Raw genomic sequence first — 18,717 nt, 5'->3', positions numbered from 1 at the left:
CAGTCCGGTAAGTTTCAGGCATGAAACGGCTCAGCAGTATTGCTGCTCTCTGATCTTTTTAGTTGTGGTAGTTGTGCCAGTGTCTTTTTGAGTTTTACTAAATCGCTTCCTTTGATGCAGGATTCCTCGATCATCGACTTTTACCCCGATGACTTTGCCATTGATCTAAACGGCAAGAAATACGCCTGGCAGGGTGAGTCTGTGACATTTAAATAATGTGGACAGAGAGATTTATTACAGCTGTTTTTGTTTAATCTTTATTGTTAATAAATGGAAATATATTTTTAAGCCAACGTTTCATTCGACACACTTTTTTATTTGATATTAACTATGCGGCTCATTTTGGTATGAAGGGCTCAAATTCCCTGTGCAAACAGCAGAAACTTAAAAAATGTTTCAGTGCGGGAATATAGAGGCTTTGACTTCAGAATAAAAGTTTTAAAAAGGAGAAGATATAACCTGAGTACACATTAAAAACAGATTTAGAGAATGTAATACTGTACTATTACATGATTACACTATTTATTACTGTAAGTGCACTTGTTTTATATCATGGTGCTACTTTCATAGGTGTTGCCTTGTTGCCTTTTGTGGATGAACGTCGGCTGAGGGCGGCTTTGGCTGATGTTTACCCCAACCTCACTCCTGAGGAAAGTGAGTAAAAGCCCATTGTATCAAATGTAACATCTGGATTTCTCTTTCGGTGAACTTTACCTTCTGTGATAAAGGTGTTTGATGTAAAACTCACTTTATGTTTGTAATTCTGACATTATCACCATAATGCAGTAACAAAGCACTCCAATAGCTGGGGTTGGCTGTAGTGTCAAAATGTTAAAGGGTTGCAGTGCTGCCATCTCTGCTCCTCTCCATGTTTGGATAAAGGGTTAAAGGGTCTAAAGAACTGTGTTATAGTCAGACAGGTGCGTTTTATGTATTTGCATATATATGCAGATATTATTTTTTTCAGTCATCATCCCCACAACGTACAGTTTGCAGTAGAACCCATATTCACCTTTCTTATCATTGTTCTGACATAAATGTGGTCATTTATCTCTTTATTTTTCTGTTTTCTAATCATGGGCTTCTCTCCCGTTTACACTCAGACCTGTGTGAGCAGGGTAGCAGTTTGTGAACACTTGTTTTTTCTCTCCTTTCTGACCACACCTGCTTTCTGTGCTCTGTTTCAGAGAGGAGAAACAGCCTGGGAAGTGACGTGTTGTTTCTGGGGAAGTCTCACCCACTCTTTGACTTCATCCATGAACTGTATCGCACAGAATCTAACGAGGTAAGAAACCCGACGCCGTCAGTAAGCATTCACTTCAGTCAAATCAATCAATCAAAACTTTATTTATTTACCTCTTTTCATACAATAAAGATTCAACTCAAAGTGCTGTACACATTAAAAACGGAAAATAAACAAAAATACACACATGCATCTCCTTGACTACACCCTCTCATCACCCCTCCATCCCTGCAGCATGACCTATACATGGATATAGACACCCAGACATCATACAGAAACACTGGAGCTAAAAAAAATAATGAAATGAAAGCTAAACATAAAGGCAGGTAATGTGAAAGAATAGAGACATAATTATAATAAAAGAGGAAACGTGAAAAAATAATGCAGTGAAAATGTGTCAGTAAATAAATGAAAAGTTAAATAAAATAAATTAATAAAAAACCTTAACTTTAACTTCAATTCAAAGGAAACTCTTAGCTCAGTGTTATCGTGACACACACACACACAACCCTGTTCAGCTATCTTAGTGAGGACCTTCATTGACATAATGGTTTTCCTAGCCCCTTACCCTAACCATTAAAAATGAAAATGAATGCCTAACCCTAAACCTAACCATAACCCAATTGTAACTCTGACACTAAAACCACATTTTGAGCCTCAAAGAGGCCTTTAAACTTGTGAGGACGGGTGAGTGTGTCAGTCACAGGGATCAGATACAGTATATGCGAAGAGGACCATGGAGGAAGAGGAGCAGATAAGTTCAACAGCAATTTCACGGCCCCTAGGACCGTGCAATAAAAACTTCTATGAAAGTCAACTAAATGAAACTTTTTTTTGCAGATTTCGGTCCTCACAAAGATAGCTAGACAGGAACACACACAGAGTCAGCTGGTTTGCGTCTGTAATAACAGTCTTCTTCTTCTGCGACTCAAACTTTGATATGCTGCCGCGTCACTGTGCTGCAGATGTGCGTTGAAGCTGTGCAGGTGTCGCCCGCTTTGAGTTTAGTCTCACTGATTATGCATTTGCAAACCGAAGCAATCGATGCGTAGACTTGCTGGGTAAATACTTCTTAATGAGTGCATCTGAACAGTCAAGCAAGCTTCTGTGTGCTTTGCTTTCAGCGATGAAATGAATTTGATGCGAAGGAAAATTAGTTCATCTAGAGGATTCAGAGTTTCAGAGGCCTCGCAGTCTGACTGAAAGAATAATGCAGGTTTTATTTATCGCTGCGTTCCACGAGAGAAAAGCCTTCACCTCAGAGGACCCTCTTCTCCTGCAGTTACATGAACTTGAACTTTTACGTAGCCCGTCTAGACGACAGGTACAGATTTGATAAATAAATAAAACTGTCAGATGAGGATGAGATGAACTACTGAAAAACATTTGACAAAAACCTCCTGTGCAGACATGCAGTTTAAAAGGAAAAATCTTCCCACCTGACCATCACAGTTTTGGCCACAAAAATTCCTTTTTTTTTTTTTTTTTTCTTTTTTTTTTTTTTTTTTTTTTTTTTTTTTTTGAGGGTCCATTTTAAAATTCCATTATCTATAAAACTACTTGAAGTAGGTCCTTCACATTTTTAGGGTAAATTTCTGGTACTATGGCTTTGAGTGTGGACTCAAGTCAACATAGAATGTGGATATTTGGATGTGTGATCTCTAACGGCAGATTTGGAGACCCGTAGAAAGCAGTTTTTCAGGTAGAGGACTGACGTTTTATTTGCTGCTGCTCATATACAAGGCAGGTGACACTAGTTTAGAATATGTGTAATGTATTCACAGAGTCATAGTACCAGATATTTACCCTCAAGAATTTATTTGGAGCTCAAATATTTTCTAGATGATGGTATTTTAAAACAACTTCTTTAAAAAGATGCTATAGAATTTTTGCTAGCAGGACAAACACAACTTGAAGTAATTGTCTGCGCTTTAGATGGTTTAGTTTTTTTTTTCTTCTTTTATGTCCATGACCTAAGAAGATCAGAGGAAGCATAATAATAGAGTGTTGCTGCATTAAACCATCATTTGTTTGTGGATACAAACTGCAGCTTTATCTCCATCAGGACACTGAGATCCCTGCAGAGCTGTGCCATGGAATCCAAGGTAGACTAAATCTCGATGACGACCCTATTCTACCAGATAAGTAAGGAACACCGACTTTATTCTCATTTCTCTGCCTCTTGTGCCATGTTGCCACCGCTCTAAGCCAACGGAAGACGAGCTGGGTAAATGTGACATCTGCCTCATGTATTTGTTTGTGGTTATCCTGCAGTACGGTGAGGTCGCCTGTTCCAATGCTGCGAGATATTTCACAGAACACTGCAATCGGGTAAGTCAACACAAACATTTTTTGTAGCATTGATATTTACTGTACATGTTGGGAAGACTCATTGGATTTAACTTAAAATTCCACCAACAATGACGATGATGTCAAGTATGGCTGGAGGTGAACAAAGAACAGGAAACGCCTTTACAATTGCAGTAAAATGTTCAGATTTGTGTAATTTTTTTTTTTTACATATTTCTTGGTGAAAGTTCACACATGAGGTGTCTTTAATTATTCATGGTCATGTCGTTTTTTTTCCTGTTTAATCCCTTTGTATAAAAATTCCACAACTATACTTATAAAAAGCAAAAACCTTCCCTGATTTGAATTTGGCTGATGTCCGCTTCAGGCTTGTCTGCTTGTGCCCTTCTGGACTGTATCAGACATTCCTGCTGTTTTTATTTTTCTTTCTTTTCTCCACTTCCCTCTCTGAAAGTCCAATTCTGCATCTGCAGTGCATGCCGATCTTTATGGTATCAAAGCCACAACCCTTTAATTAAGTTTTACTGAAAAAAGGGAAGTCATATTGAGACAAATGGAGTAAACATGTGCAGCATAGGAATAGAGCAAATATTTGTCTATTACAATGCATTGGAATTGGGCATCCCTGATAATCTGATACGTAAAAAGGAAGGTCCTGGTCTCACTGCTGACTTTCTGACCTTATGCATTTCCTTTGGGCTTCAACACCACTGACTCGTCCACTGAAAACTGCCATTTGGAGTCAAAGTTGGAGGCCAGATTCTCATCAGCAGTGGTGAAATCTTTTGGAAACAAGAGTTGATATCTGTTGTCTACAAGTAGCCCAAATTGGATGACCTGAAAAATTTAGATGAGAAAATATTTTATTTTTTAAAAATCTGTTTTGAGTTGAATCCCAACTTTAACACAGATGTCGCACAAAAAAACATGACAAACTGTTGCATCCACTTCCAAAAATAAGCTAAAAAAGCTGATTCTGATGGACGTTATGACAGACCATCCCAGATTAGTCTTTTTTTTTCTTATCGCTTTTATTACAAGCTTCACTGACGTCGTCATGTTTCCATTGGTGCTCAAAGCTGTTTGACAGCACATAGTTTTGAGCTGTGTACGCACCATCCCCCCTTTCATTACTGTAATATGAGCCATTCTTCAAGGATGAAAAGACATTTGGGCACGTGTTGAAAATGACTGAGCGAAGGAGGTTAAGAAGAAAATGACAACATTTGAACCATCATGGTCTCAGGATCTCTGTGTTGAGGCGCAGATTTATTTTGCTTCTCTGAAATTCTTGCTTTAAAGTATGAGCTAATGGAACTCTTGTTGTGGTCAGTTGCAAATGATTTTCATTTTCTTTCCAGAGTGAAGTTCAAGGATCCCCAGTATCCAGATGGCTTTGTGTTCAAGGCGGTCCTCCTGCCTGGAGCAAAGTGAGGATTTTTCTGCATTTATCTCATGAATTCCTGGTTGAACATTAAAGGCTTTATTCATTTCAGGTGCAGAAATAGTTTTTTCATTTGCCCTTGTAATTCCTAAAGAATACAGCATTCATATATTTTTCTTATTGTAACAATTCCATGAAAAGACCAAGTACGCGTTGATTCATTTCTCAATAGGTTGTGAATGTCTGATTTGTCTCAGGCTCTCAGCATCCTTTAGGTCCGTTTGTTCCTAGAAATTATATAAATCGTTACAACATGTTGTGGCTCTGTTTGCAGAAAGGCAGTTAGTTCTATTGGAGTCTATGGAAAAAAGATTTCAGAGCACCGTTAATATATAACCGTAAAAAAAAACTTCCAAGTTGGGTTTATGATGTGAATCCCCAGTTTCAAGGCTTATTCAGTACAGAATTGGCCTAGTCAGTGTCTTCATATTAAAGGAAGCTCCTGGAAGAAAGCGGGCAGATGTTAACACTGCAGAAAACGATGGAGAAAAGACACAATGATGTTGCAGGACTCGACTGTGCAAGTGCTTTGAGACCTTTGACACTGGGCACCGGAGCTGATCTTGCTCAATCAGCGTATACCAGAGTGATGCAGGAAGTCAGAGTCAGGAAGAACACAGAGGCTGTTTTAAAAAGTAAAAAAAAAAAAAACCTTTGCAGACTAAATCCTCCACTTCTGAAGTTCTCCGGCATGACTTGAAACTGTGAAAATGAGAGAGCAACACTGTGTCACAGACACAGATTCATCCACTTTTGTCAACAAGAGCAGTAAAAAAGTGTATTTTCAGCTGTGACAGAGGCGGTAAACTCAGGTGGAGTAAAGGAGAAAAAAAATGGGTTTTTTTGTTTCTGGAAAATACAGAACTGCACTAAGATCACAATCACAAAGTTTGTGGGTAAAAATACAAGACCTTCATCAAATACGAGTCCTCCTACAATTCACTGGCAGTATTTCAGTGGTGTTGAGACCTGGATTATTATTTTTTTTCTAAAAAGGCGTCACTGATAGATTTGAGGGTTTCAGGTAAACACGATGGCACCCTTCCCCCTCTCATATATGTCAATAAAAGGAAACCTTTTTCACATCATAATACTGTCTTTCAGGATTCCCAGTAAGGTTCTGAAACCCGAGGACTGGGTGAGAGGCAATGGGCAATCTTGGAGGCCTCAGCTGGGTTTCAACCCAAACAGGCAGCAGGCTCACCTGGACCAGTCTGGCTTCAGGGCTCTGGGGTATGTTCATATTTACATTTTTAATATAATCAATGTTAAAACCAGTAAAAAAAAAAAAAAAAAAAAAAAAAGTAGAACATTCCTGTTTTCCTGAATTTCGAGTGAAAATGGTTCAGACTCTTTCCATTCTCGCATTCACCTCAGTCAGGCAAATCAGGACTGCTGTTGGGTCGTTTGTTCACACTTCCTAACAGGCCCCGGTTAGTCCAGAAATCGGTAGGTGTGAGGACAACAGTTGTACAGTGCTGCATTCCTTATTCATATATGATGAGAATCTCAGTCAGGATAATGGAGGCCCTCTACACTCCAAGGATACATCTCCCCAGACCACAGACCCACTGCCAAACTGGTCATTCTGGGGGATGTTGCGGCTGGTATAATGTTCACAATGGCATCTCCCGGCTTTTTCACACGTGTTACGTGTGAACTTGCTCTCATTTACAAAGAGAATGGGGCAGTAGTGGTGGACCTGTCCGTTATGCTACCCTCAGGGAGTCTGTTCCTGGCCGCCATGTTGCAGGGCTCTTCCTGTTCCTCCGTACAGAGACGAGCAAGATATAGTCCTGCTCTCCTGATATTTCCTTCCCACTTTTGAGACTGTGCTGAGAGACACAGCAAACCTGGAGCTGGACTGTCTGTGCGACCTGAATGAGCCTGAATTCTCCCAGCACTGATGAGGACATTAGCAAAAAGCAAATTGGAGAAAAATGGGTCAGGAGAGATGAGGAGAGAGCAATGGTTTAGCTGGAGTTACAGGTTTTGTATTATACTGTGATGACAGGGTTTTTGTTTTGTTTTTTTACAAGCAGTGCATAACCATATCTCTGTTACAGAGTATTTTTCCATGCTTTTATTTTGAACAGCAAACAGTGATGCCTTTTTAATAGAACTTTGCATCCTGAAACTTTTTTCATGGGTCATCGGTGGTTTGATCAACTTCGGTAAATACACCTGTCTCTGAAGCTCCTCGCTCTGTGTGATGAGATCATTTTAAAGCATCCAAGTCTGTCTGCCGTGACTCAGTACAGTAGTTTTAAGTATTTTTAAAAACAAAGATGTATTTAAATGTTTACTGCCTCCCCCCCACAGTGGCCCCCATTAACCAGCCATCCTTGATTATGATCTAAGCTCTCTTCTCCACACATTGATATTATCATTAAGGAAATGTGAATAATTGAACATCTGGCACGGCCCGACTGTGGGGAATTAATTATGCACAGATTTGAAGAAACATAATATATTCCTTTCCCCCCCCCCCCCCCCCCCTTTTTTTCCCCCTGCTAAAGTAAGTCGTTAATTCAGTGATTCAGGCCGTTATGTGCCTTGATGGCACCACACGGGCAGGTGCTCACAGGATGGCGAGCAGGAAAACCTGAAGGAAATGAATTTTTTTTATTGCTTTGATTTTTAAATTGTGCAGTTATGGGTGTGTGTTCAGTTTAGGAAGAGGCCAGAGGTCATATGACATTTCTGGTAGGACACAGGCTCTTGTGTGGAAAAAGGCCGGGCAGAATAGCTCACTGAATCATTTAATCCTTATATGTTAAGTGCTTTGGTTTGGTTTGTTTTTTGCCTTTTTGTGGATGTGCAGGGAGTAAAGATAATTTTACCACCATGAGACGACATTGTCCATCCAGCTATCAACCAGTCAATCAATCAGTCAATCCTGCTTTTAATGCCTTTCATGCTTCCTTGTGTTTTCCTTTTTCCTGTGATCCTGAAATTGTTCCCCCTCCAACATTGGGGATGATTCCTGAATCATTTTCAGGGTTTTAAGGTATCAGCTTATTACAGTATGAAGTGATGGCATGTGCCTGATTCTACATTGCCTTATTGATTAATTGATCAGTCAACTCATTTTCTTTTTTAAACAGTTAAAGGAACAGTAGGTTTGCAAAATACAACAACAACCTCACCAAATGCCACAACTGTCACACTGACTCATCAAAACTGGACAACAGAAAACTGGGGGGGAAAAAAAGTTGCCTGGTCTGATGAGTCTCGATTTCTCCTGCCACATTCAGATAGGGACATCAGAATTTGGCATAAACAGCATGAAAGCATGGGTCCATCCTGCCTGGTATCAACAGGGCAGACTGCTGCTGGTGTAATGGTATGAGGAATTTATTGGTACAGCAAAGCCGGGCCCCTTAGTACAAAAGCATTTAAATGCCCAGCCTGAATCTGTGTTGTTGCTCAGCATGTTCATCCCTTTATGACCAGATGAATGAATCGGTCACCAGATCTCAGGTCGATAGAGCACCTTTGGGATGCGTTGGAACAGCAGATTGATATCATGGATGTGCAGCCGACAGATGTTCAGTAACTGTTCGATGCTGTCATTTTAATATGGACCAAAACCTCTGAGCAACGTTTTCGGCACCTTGTTGAATCTGTGCCACAAAGAACTAAGATGGTTCTGACAGCAAAAGGGGATCCAACCTGGTACTATGAAAAGTGTGCCCAGGTAGGGTGGAAAGTTTAAAAGTAATTCAATGTTACTCTGGCATTTGCTCTTCTCTTCTATCTTCTATCCTGCATTTAAATAAAAAAACAGTGTTATCAAACATAATTGATGAGTAATGCTAAGACTAAAAAGCTGAAACCAGCAATCTTCTTCCTTTGTTTTATATTCAGCATATTCAGACCATTTTTACCCACTTCAGTCTCCAGACACTGCCCAGACATTAGGGTTAATACCGGGTGTGTGTAAAGGTTACAATGGAACTTTCTTTATTTCTAAATTAGTTTTTAACATCATAGCTTCTTCTTCTCTCTTCAGCCACAATCTGAACAGAAGCCAACAAGGTGGAGGACAATACAGCAGCACTCCACCGCCAAGCAGCTACAACCAAGGAGGCTACCGACCTTCACACAGCGGTGGCCACCAGTCTTTTCAACGTAAGACACACACACAAACACACACTGATGTAATGCAAGGCCTTATTTTTGCCCTACTCAGTGTTTAACCGAACATAAAAAAAGAATCCACAATGAATTTTACAGAAACAAGGGTTGGCGCATTAGCAACCCCACCAGCAAACATCCATTTAACTTTGTCTCACAGTTTTTGTCAAAGCCTCACAAGTTTGAAAACCGCAGCCCTAACCTTAAGCCCCCTGAATCATCTTTAAAGCCCCCTCGAATGGCCACTATCTTAAAAAAAAAATATCCTCAATATGAAGATGGAACATTTCTGGTTCATAAATAGTTCACAAAATTCAGTTTGATTCAGAATGATGTATTTAAGGCTGTTTGCATCAATATAAAAGCAAATAAAATTATAGATGAACGTTTAATTAAAATTTATTCCATACCGGGGAGCCAAATAGACTCTCATTTTATAATTTAACAATCCAAGGCCTCAAAAAAGCAACTGTGTAGGCAGACGAAAGAGCCAGTCCTGCAGTAAGAGTCCTCTTTTAAGTAAAACACAGTGTGAGATGCATTACACTCAAGACTCTTAACGTGTTCATGGATTGGGGACATGCTGTTTCATAGTCCAGCACTTCTGCTTCGTCCTGTCCTATCCTGTTACCATTAATTTGATCTTCTTAAAAAAATAATAATTACAATATTTTAGACTTAGAAATAAAGACAAAAATCTTCATGGCACTTTTTTTCTTTATTAAAATTCTCGAAAAATCCAAAGCATCCTGGAAAGTTTGGTCAAATGTGACTTTACCAAAGGAATAAAGTGATTTTAGTAATTTAAAAGTGACCTTTGAGCATTTAAAAAATTTCAGTCTTTATTTTCATTTTTTAGATTAATTTTAGATTTTGGATTCATTCTGATTAAGAAAGTGCAAATATTTTTCAAATGTAGTTTTTTAAAAACGTTTCTTTATCCCTTCTCTACACAAATAAACAACAGTTTTCTAATCTAAAAATTAAACGTATGTACATCTGAGTTTACCACACTGAGAGTAAATCTGACAACACACTCAGATCAAAGTTTGGTCAAAAGTAAGTGGACCTCATCAAACTGCTGCTGTAAGGTCACTGATGAGCGTTTGAAATTGGGTGAATTGTTGAGTTTGCTGCTGTAACCTTGAGCTCAAAAAATCGATTGAGATGTTTTGCTTTAATGCACCCCCCACCAACAGTACCTGCTCCATTAAATTCAGTAAACTTTCTTTTGGCGTTCCTCTCTGGAATGCTCTTTTTCTTTGCACATTCCGACGGCCTTGCTTTTCATGACAGAGCGTAAAGCTTTCATCACGAGGCTTTGACATTCACCTGTTATTCTAAACATTTTTATCCCTTTAGCAGAGACGAAGAAAAGCTAAAATATTCAGCAAAAGGTAAAATGCCTCTTCAGGTGGATCTCAAAGAACTGTAGTCATGTTAAAAAGGAAGTGTGACCTCTTTAAGTTGTAAGATTTTACATATCCAGTCTGTTAAATATATCATACGTCTCATCTGTAGACCTTAGATGAACAACAGCACATGACAGAAGCAGTGTGTTTGAATCTTAGCAGAGTGATCTGAACAAAAAACAAGACTTATGGTCTGTCCTTTGGCCTGCAAATACCTCACAGCAGCTGTCAGCACAGAGGTGTTGATTCGGGCACCTTGCAGTCATTGAGGCGACTTTGAACTCCTCTGTATACCAAAGTATTTTAGAGTCAAATGTGAGGCCATCTGCCTGACAGCTGAAGCTTGGTCAGAACTAGGTCGAGCACTAAGTGTTTCTACAAGCTGCTTAATCATGGGGTGGAATTCGTCTTTCACAGACTGCTTCTGCATTTTGGTTTAGTTGTTAAGTGAAAAACAGTGTTAATCTGATGATGTATTGATGATCTTTGTTATGAATTTTGATACATTAAACCATAGAAGTGGAAGAAGTTGTACTTTCTTTTTCCCATTATTATCCATTTTATGCCAGGCACGATTGGCTGTGATATTTTCTAGGTCAGCTGGTGGTTGGTTCTTTCTTTGGTTTTGAGCCTTCTTTAAGTAACTTTTTCTTCTTCAAGTAACGTCTCTGACTATCTTTGATCGCCATCATTATAAATGGTTGTCCCTCAAAGTGGATTAAATGTGTGTATGAAGCCATTTTGAATTTCTTTTTTCAACTGGCAGAAGAAGGCGGCGACTGCTGCAGTGAAACCATTCATGTCACGATTATTTAAGCAATTTATTGGTTATTTGTACCAAATGGCACAAAAAGGAGGAAGATGCATCTTTTCTAGGTTGTTTTTGAGCGAATCAGCTGTGAATAAAAAAAGTAATTGATCTTAAAAATGACGTCTTAATTTTCCACCGATGGACTGATGTAGTTACTGACTAATCAGGTCACATCTGGAACGGACACCGTTGCCATTTCACTCTGAGGAAATTGGGCGCTGCAGCTGCCAAACGGAGACACAAATAATTGTGTTATATGATTATGTTCATCACATGCAGTTGAACAGCTCGTCACATATGGAGGCAGAATCCGTCTCCCAGCTCCTAATCACGGTCTGTGCTCGGCCTCGGCCCTGGCCCCACGGTCCTCTGCCAGCTCTCCTCCAGTTTGACTTTGATGTGCCAATTTGCAAGTAGATGAATAATCTCATCTGCCCACTGATGGCGTGCGGGGGAGTCTCGGCTATTCTGGTGGCACTTGATGCAAATGGGGGGCTTTTGGCTCCTCCGGATTGCGGCAGCACCTCCCTTGGCCTCTGCTGCTCGTTCTTAGTGTTAAACTTGCCAATTAGCAGCCCGGGATGTTCACCACCCCCAGCTCTATATTTGTCCTATCATTCACAGAGAAATTATTTTAATAAAAGGGAATCATTTTAAATCCTGCTCGTCCGGTTCTGGTGACACAGGATGATTTTTATTGTATCAGCTTGAAGTACCTGAAATAGAAATATGTCATTGACAAAGGTAGCATTTATATTTTATTCGATTTTCTTTTTCCTCCTGAAGTTTTAAAGCTTTTCTGTGCTCAGTTTTGATTTAATGCGGGTGTGTTAATCTCGGTTTCACTAAAGACCAATCTGCAAATGTACTGCTCATTTAAAAAAAAAAAAAAGGGTGGAAAAAAAGTTAATGGCACACTCAATCATGGTATCACACAGAGTCAGCTAAACTTCAGGGGGGTATCGATATGTCACGTTATGAAACACAAACCATTGTGAATTTATTTCACCTTCTTTGGCCCCATTGCAGTGAAATTCTGTGTCCTGCTCACTGCTGGTGGTGTGACACGGTATCTGCAGCCCAAGCAGGTTGCACAGGGACTCCAGCTTCTCCAGGATGGGGGTGCATCCTTAAATGCTATTTGTGAAGGTTTGCTGTGTCTGTCAGCACAGCCTCAAGAATATGAGGAGATACTAGGAAAGTGGGCATTACATGATGAGAGCTGGACAGGGCTGTAGGAGAGCATCAACCCAGCAGGAGGACCAATATCTGCTCCTTTGTGGAAGGAGGAGCAGAGGAACACTGTCAGAGCTCTACAAAATGACTTCCAGCATGTTTCTGACAAAACTGTCAGAGTCAGACTCCTTGAGTGAGGCACCAGGGCCTCACATCCTTTAGTGGGACCGACACCCGGAGCCCAGCACCGTGGAGCTCAATTGGCATTTGCTCAAGAACACCAGAAAAGGGCAGATTCACCGATGGCGCCTAGAGCCGGTTCACACCGAGCACATGTCACAAATGCCACACTGTCTGCAGACGTTTTGATATCTGTGGTAATGCGTCAGATTGACCCCGTCCCTGACCGCAGAGATCTAAGTTGCAACACCGAATTGCCAGAGTTCATTCTTGAAGGACTTTGACACGATTTCATATGTGTGCCAATGTGTAGCTGATATTCTTTGAAAACAGAGGTTGACTGACTGTGAGTGGATAGACGATCTTCTGGTTATGTTCCATTTAGATGTTTTCAGTCCCTTGCCTCAGGTGAAATTGGCTGCCTTCAGTGTTAGCTCACCTTTTGTGCTATTCTGTGTTGACTGGCTTGCTTATATCTAGACCTGCAACGTTTATTGAGCGCCTGAAGTGATTCCAGCATAAAATGTGCTCTGAGTTTCATCTCAAAATAAGATTTGTATATAAAGCGTGGATTTTTTTTCTTTCATAAGAGGTGATTAAATTATTTGTTCATCTCTTCTGATTCTTTTTAACTTTTATGGTAAAAACTGAACATGGTCCAGTTCTAATATCAGCGACTCGTGGAATGTGATTATCCACACAAGTAGGCCTTATTCTGCAGCAGGAGGCCAGAGGCTTGCTTTTGTCCTGGTAACGCTTTCTCAGGACCAATCCTCTGCTCGCCCAGTAATCACTGCAGGCTTTGCTGGGCTTTTGTGTGGTGGCTTTGCTTGGTTGCTGATTAGTGTTGTGGGAGACCGGGGGCCGATAATGAGACTGTCGAGTGGCTCCGCTGGACACTGGCCCCCTCTGATAAAAGCATCCGGGAGGCTCCAGTGCCATTGGGTGTGTGATGCGCTCTGAAGAGGGTTGAAACCAAAGTTAACTTGCCCCTTTGACGACGTGGCTACCTCCTGTGGTGATGTGTCAACACGCAGCCTCTGAAACATGCTTCTGGGCTTTGTGTGTTTGTGTGTGTTTAATAACCAGCCAGGGGAGTCTCTGCTGGTGGCCATTATTGTCTTGACATGCAGTGACACCAAATTTTAACCAGAGCAGCAAAGTAACTGTTTGATCCAGCAGCCACAGTGGCCGATAAGCCTCCCAAAGTCCACTTCAGAGTAGCAGCTACACATAATGGCTGCTCACACAGGCTGGTGGATCGACTTTAATAACATAAAGTCATTGGATTTTATGTGGCCTCGAGTATTTTTGTTCTTTATGTTTCTCTAAAGGTTTTCGAGTTGTGGTGGAGAACATTTTTATGTAAACAAAATTATTATTATTATTATTATTATTATTATTATTATTATTATTATTATTATTATTAATGAAGATTAGCTTTATGTCCACTTTAAAGTAAACTCTGTAACCTCAGAAATGGCCCAGATGCTAAATTGTCATTAAGGTTATTGTCAGGTGAATTCTGTGGTACATGTGATAGATGGCAACTTCATACTGATGGTTTGAGACCTGATGGTAATGAAGAACTCTCTGAACTTGCATTGTTTCTAATGGCCAGCTGGGGCGACTCCTGTGGCTGGGAAAAGACTCAAGGTAGTCTATTGGGAAAATAGCCCCAGGCTTTTTTAAATCACCATTACACTTTCGATGTCTGCAAATCCACTATGGTCTGCTTGGGTCCCAGTGACGTAATTTGCCATCTGGTGGTTAGCATGAGAGTTCATCATGACGTTCATGTTCTTGCCTGTTTTTTGTGACCACATGAAGCTCCCAGGCTTCTGACTTCAAGCAGACTTTAAAGACATATAACAAGAATGACTGCTCAGCCGTCCAGAGTCAGAACCTGCCCCCCGTGATGGAAACGGCTGTTTTTCTCAAAAATACATTTACTCCTTATTGAGTAAGTTATTCCTTGTAAGCACGAACTATAATAAAAAAGAACCCACTGAGGTTGCAGAGGCTGTGTGACATAGCCAGAGCAACCGGTGGTACAATCGTGACACAAAAAGAAGGACTTAAAACAAACTAGTGAAAATCACATATCCTAAACAGACAAAATAAAAAAACAGATCATTTGAAGTTCATCTACTCATGTAGTAGTAAGCTAATGGTATGATTGCAGTTCTGGCTGGATTTTAACCAGAGCGTCACAAATCTGCTTGAAACTGTCAGTAACAAGTTTTACTCAAATTTTTCTACCAGTTATTTTGGGCTTGACAAATTAGTGCAGATTTTGGTAGATAATGTATGATTTACATATTTAAATATAACATTTTGTGGCATCTTTCCTTGACGTATTGGTGAATGTATAAATTACCAGGTCCTCGTGATTCTGCATGTATGTCTGTCCCAGTAAAATGCTCTTATTCTGATTCCAGCCATGTCGCAGTCATTTGTCTTTTTTTCTTCTGAAATTACCTCTCGGTTTGTGGAGCAGCAGCAGGAGCAGGTCGCTAAAGTTTTGTCCAACTAATAGAAAAGTTACTGTCCTCCTTCTGGGATCTGAGTCAACTAGTCGCTGAACTAATTGAAGCGGTGTGGAGAGAGACGTTTGGTTGTTTAGCGTGCTTGTAATCCCTGCATTAATACAGTGGACGCAGCGCGTTTTAAGGATTTAAAGCGTAATCCTTTGTTGGCTTTTGTCCGGCGCAGACTGGAAGTCTATACACTTTCAGATCATTGTTAATTAAGGAGATTGACAGGTGTCCACTTGTAATTCTCTCTTTTGAATCATCGCTGGTGATGGGGGGGGAGGCCAGAGGGTTGTGGAGTTATAATTGGAGCCCAACTGGGTGGTCCACTTAAAGTTTGTTGGTGGAGGAGATAATCAAACATGAAAACTGAATGACAAAAACAAAATAAGAATGTGTCAGCAGCAGTCTGCCTGCTTGCTGCTAATTGTGTGTTTTACTGCTTTTTGCTGTGGTCAGCAGAGAACGGCTGCAGGATTTCCCACTTGCCTTTAGTTGATCAGGTGATTCTGATTAATTTGTTTGTTTTTTATCTGCATCAGTTGGCTGGAGATCTTATCAGCATCCCAAACTCAGGATTTCTATCTGATTGCCAGACGTCCCCCAGTATTGTCAGGCAGGTTTTATTTATTCTACTAATCCAACAGGAAGTTTTCAGTGGCCGATTATTGTCCTGTTGTGATCCTAAAGTGGGTACTAACATGTCTGGAGTTCAAATTAGTGTCATTTTAAACATTTGAGGTGCTTTGAAGTTAAAATTTAAACACAATAATTAAAACTAGCAAAAAGAGTCTGGTTTGGTGCTGCTCAGAGCTTTGCAGACCCACATCTATATGTTGGAAAAATATGTGCAGAAGATGGTAACGCCAGCTACTCGCATGTAGCTTTGCCCCAGTGCAGTGTCATAATCTTTTTTGCAATGTTTGATTTTTGAGTGTTTTCCTCTTTGTCTTTATAGAATAGAATAGAATAGAATTCAACTTTATTGTCATTGCACATGCACAGGTACAGGGCAACGAAATGCAGTTTGCATCCATCCAGAAGTGCTTTAGTGATATAGATATATTACAATATATATTAGCAATAATATAGATATGTGAGTATATTACAGAAATGGGTCTATTATGGTATGTTATAATGTACACGGTATGAAGTATGTTGTGAATATTCTATAACTATAAGTATGTACAGGCTGTAGTGAGTACAAGCTATGTACAGGATATGAACAGGATATAAATATGAAAAACTATACAGAATATGAAATAAATAACTTTACAGAATCTGGGATATACAGCTATACAGAAATGGGAACTATGCAAGTTGTAAACAGTTGTAGGATTAAAGATTATCGAATGTACAGAATGATTATTTACACAGAGCTATACAGTAGTGCAGTTAAGGTAAGTGAGGGTGTAGATAGTTTCTACAGAGGCTATATAAAGTGCTAGTGGTTGTGAGTGGTGGTTCAGTCCATGTTATTATTGTGTTTGAGGGTACAGTTGTCCATTGTGGGTGTGTGTATGTTCAGTCCATGAGTTTAACGTGGGTCAGATGTCAGGAGGCAGAGTTCAGGAGTCTGACAGCTGTGGGGAAGAAGCTGTTCCGGTACCTGGTGGTCTTAGTCCGGAGGCTCCTGTGGCGCCTCTCAGAGGGCAGGAGGGTGAAGAGTCCATGTGATGGGTGACTGGGGTCTTTGATGATTTTCCCAGCCCTTTTCAGACACCGCTTCCTGTAGATGTCTTTTATGGCAGGAAGTGGTGCTCCGGCGATGCGCTGGGCAGTTTTCACGACCCTCTGCAACGCCTTCCGGTCCGAGGCAGAGCAGTTACCGTACCAGACTGTTATACAGTTGGTCAGGATGCTCTCGATGGTGCAGTGATAGAAGTTCACCAGGATGTCTGAGGACAGGTGGTTCTTCCTCAGAGTCCTCAAGAAGAAGAGGCGCTGGTGAGCCTTCTTGACCAGCTTGGAGCAGTTGGTTGTCCAGGTGAGATCCTCGGAGATGTGGACTCCCAGGAACTTGAAGCTGCTCACACGCTCCACAGCCGTCCCCTTAATGTGGATGGGTGGATGTGGGTCAGCATTCCTCCTGTAGTCCACAATGAGCTCCTTGGTCTTCTCGGTGTTAAGCAGCAGGTTGTTTCTGTCGCACCACTCAGCCAGACGATCCACCTCCTCCCTGTAGGCGGCCTCATCGTTGTCACTGATGAGGCCAATCACCGTGGTGTCATCTGCAAACTTAATGATGGTGTTGGAACCATCAGCAGGTCTGCAGTCGTGGGTGAAGAGGGAGTAGAGGAAAGGGCTCATCACACAGCCTTGTGGTACACCGGTGTTCATTGTGATGGTAGATGAGCAGCGGTTATCCAGCCGGACATGTTGGGGGCGGTTGGTCAGGAAGTCCAGTAACCATTTGCAGATGAGGGAACTGATACCCAGGTCTGTCAGTTTCCTGATGAGTTGTGAGGGGTGGATTGTATTGAATGCTGATCTCCGCTGATTCACTTCTCCTGTATTTTTCAAGCCAACCTTTGAACCAATGACCGTGTCAATACTTTGAGGCTACATTCTCTTGGCTTTTTGAAGCCTCTCCATTGGCCTTATTCCCATAATTCCTCACTCTGTTTAGCCAAAGAGCTACAGAAACTGATGCTAATGTCCACGTAAGATTTTAAGTTAATCTCTCCATCACACTGTGATTGACTCGGCGGTGTTTTAAACTACATGCTGATGTCAGCATGTTAGTGTGGTCACAGTGACGGCACTATTGAATGCTGACATTGGCTAATTAGCATTAAAACTAAACCTATAGAAGATATTGGAGAGAATGCCTTCTGCTTATGAGACCTTATGACTGGACTTGGTCTTTCAGGTCATCTGAAAATTGAGGTCGACTTGTCATGTGGTTTGTATTGCTGAAAACTAATTTTAATAGGTTCACTTTTCCTTCATCTTTTTCGGTTGTCTTTGTCTTTGTTTACATCTTATATGTGTATAAAAGTGTGTTTGTTGGATGGTGTGACTCTGCGTCTGTATGCTGGAACATGTCTACTTAATGTGTGGTTTGAATCTAACTGTGAAGCCCTTTGTAAATGTGTTTACAAGTTGTTGTTGTTATGAATATTATTATTGCTATTGTTATCACTGTTATGTCGTAAACCAGAGAAACCTATTACTGTCTAGTTTGTTATATGTAACTTGTACCAAGAAGTGTAAAGAGGACTAAAGGAAAACAGTTTAAGACATAGTTGCCATCACACATTTTATTTCCTTTTAAATTAGCCTCAATAAAGCCCAAAAATGAAATGTACTGCTGTTAGGGGATAAACTGCATCACTTTCATAGCTCGGAGTGTTTCAGGGGTTCTACAGAGAAAACATGCACCAAAAATGTCAGGGTCCACCAACATCCTCCTCCAACAGATCCTCACTTTGCTCCTGGGATGTGTGAAGTATTACCAGTAGCTC

General features: G+C 40.7%; 1 protein-coding gene across 1 annotated transcript in view; it reads left to right on the top strand.

The window, feature by feature from the left end:
* xrn2 (5'-3' exoribonuclease 2) overlaps positions 1-18,717 on the top strand; it is a 46,107-nt gene that overhangs the window by 21,412 nt on the left and 5,978 nt on the right. The window contains exons 20-28 of the mRNA XM_085383120.1: positions 1-7; positions 121-193; positions 571-654; positions 1,188-1,285; positions 3,309-3,388; positions 3,518-3,574; positions 4,915-4,983; positions 6,102-6,230; positions 9,013-9,131. The exon at positions 1-7 is cut by the window's left edge and continues 83 nt beyond it. Coding sequence (XP_085239246.1) covers positions 1-7; positions 121-193; positions 571-654; positions 1,188-1,285; positions 3,309-3,388; positions 3,518-3,574; positions 4,915-4,983; positions 6,102-6,230; positions 9,013-9,131 — 716 coding nt within the window. The remainder of the gene's footprint in view (positions 8-120; positions 194-570; positions 655-1,187; positions 1,286-3,308; positions 3,389-3,517; positions 3,575-4,914; positions 4,984-6,101; positions 6,231-9,012; positions 9,132-18,717) is intronic.

The sequence above is a fragment of the Rhamphochromis longiceps genome, linkage group LG15 (assembly GCF_057381845.1).
Source record: "Rhamphochromis longiceps isolate RC_006_pf linkage group LG15, R_longiceps_female_GT1.1, whole genome shotgun sequence".
Taxonomy (NCBI): Eukaryota; Metazoa; Chordata; class Actinopteri; order Cichliformes; family Cichlidae; genus Rhamphochromis; species Rhamphochromis longiceps.
Note: the sequence above shows the minus strand (reverse complement) of the source record. Positions and strands in the feature narration are given on the sequence as shown.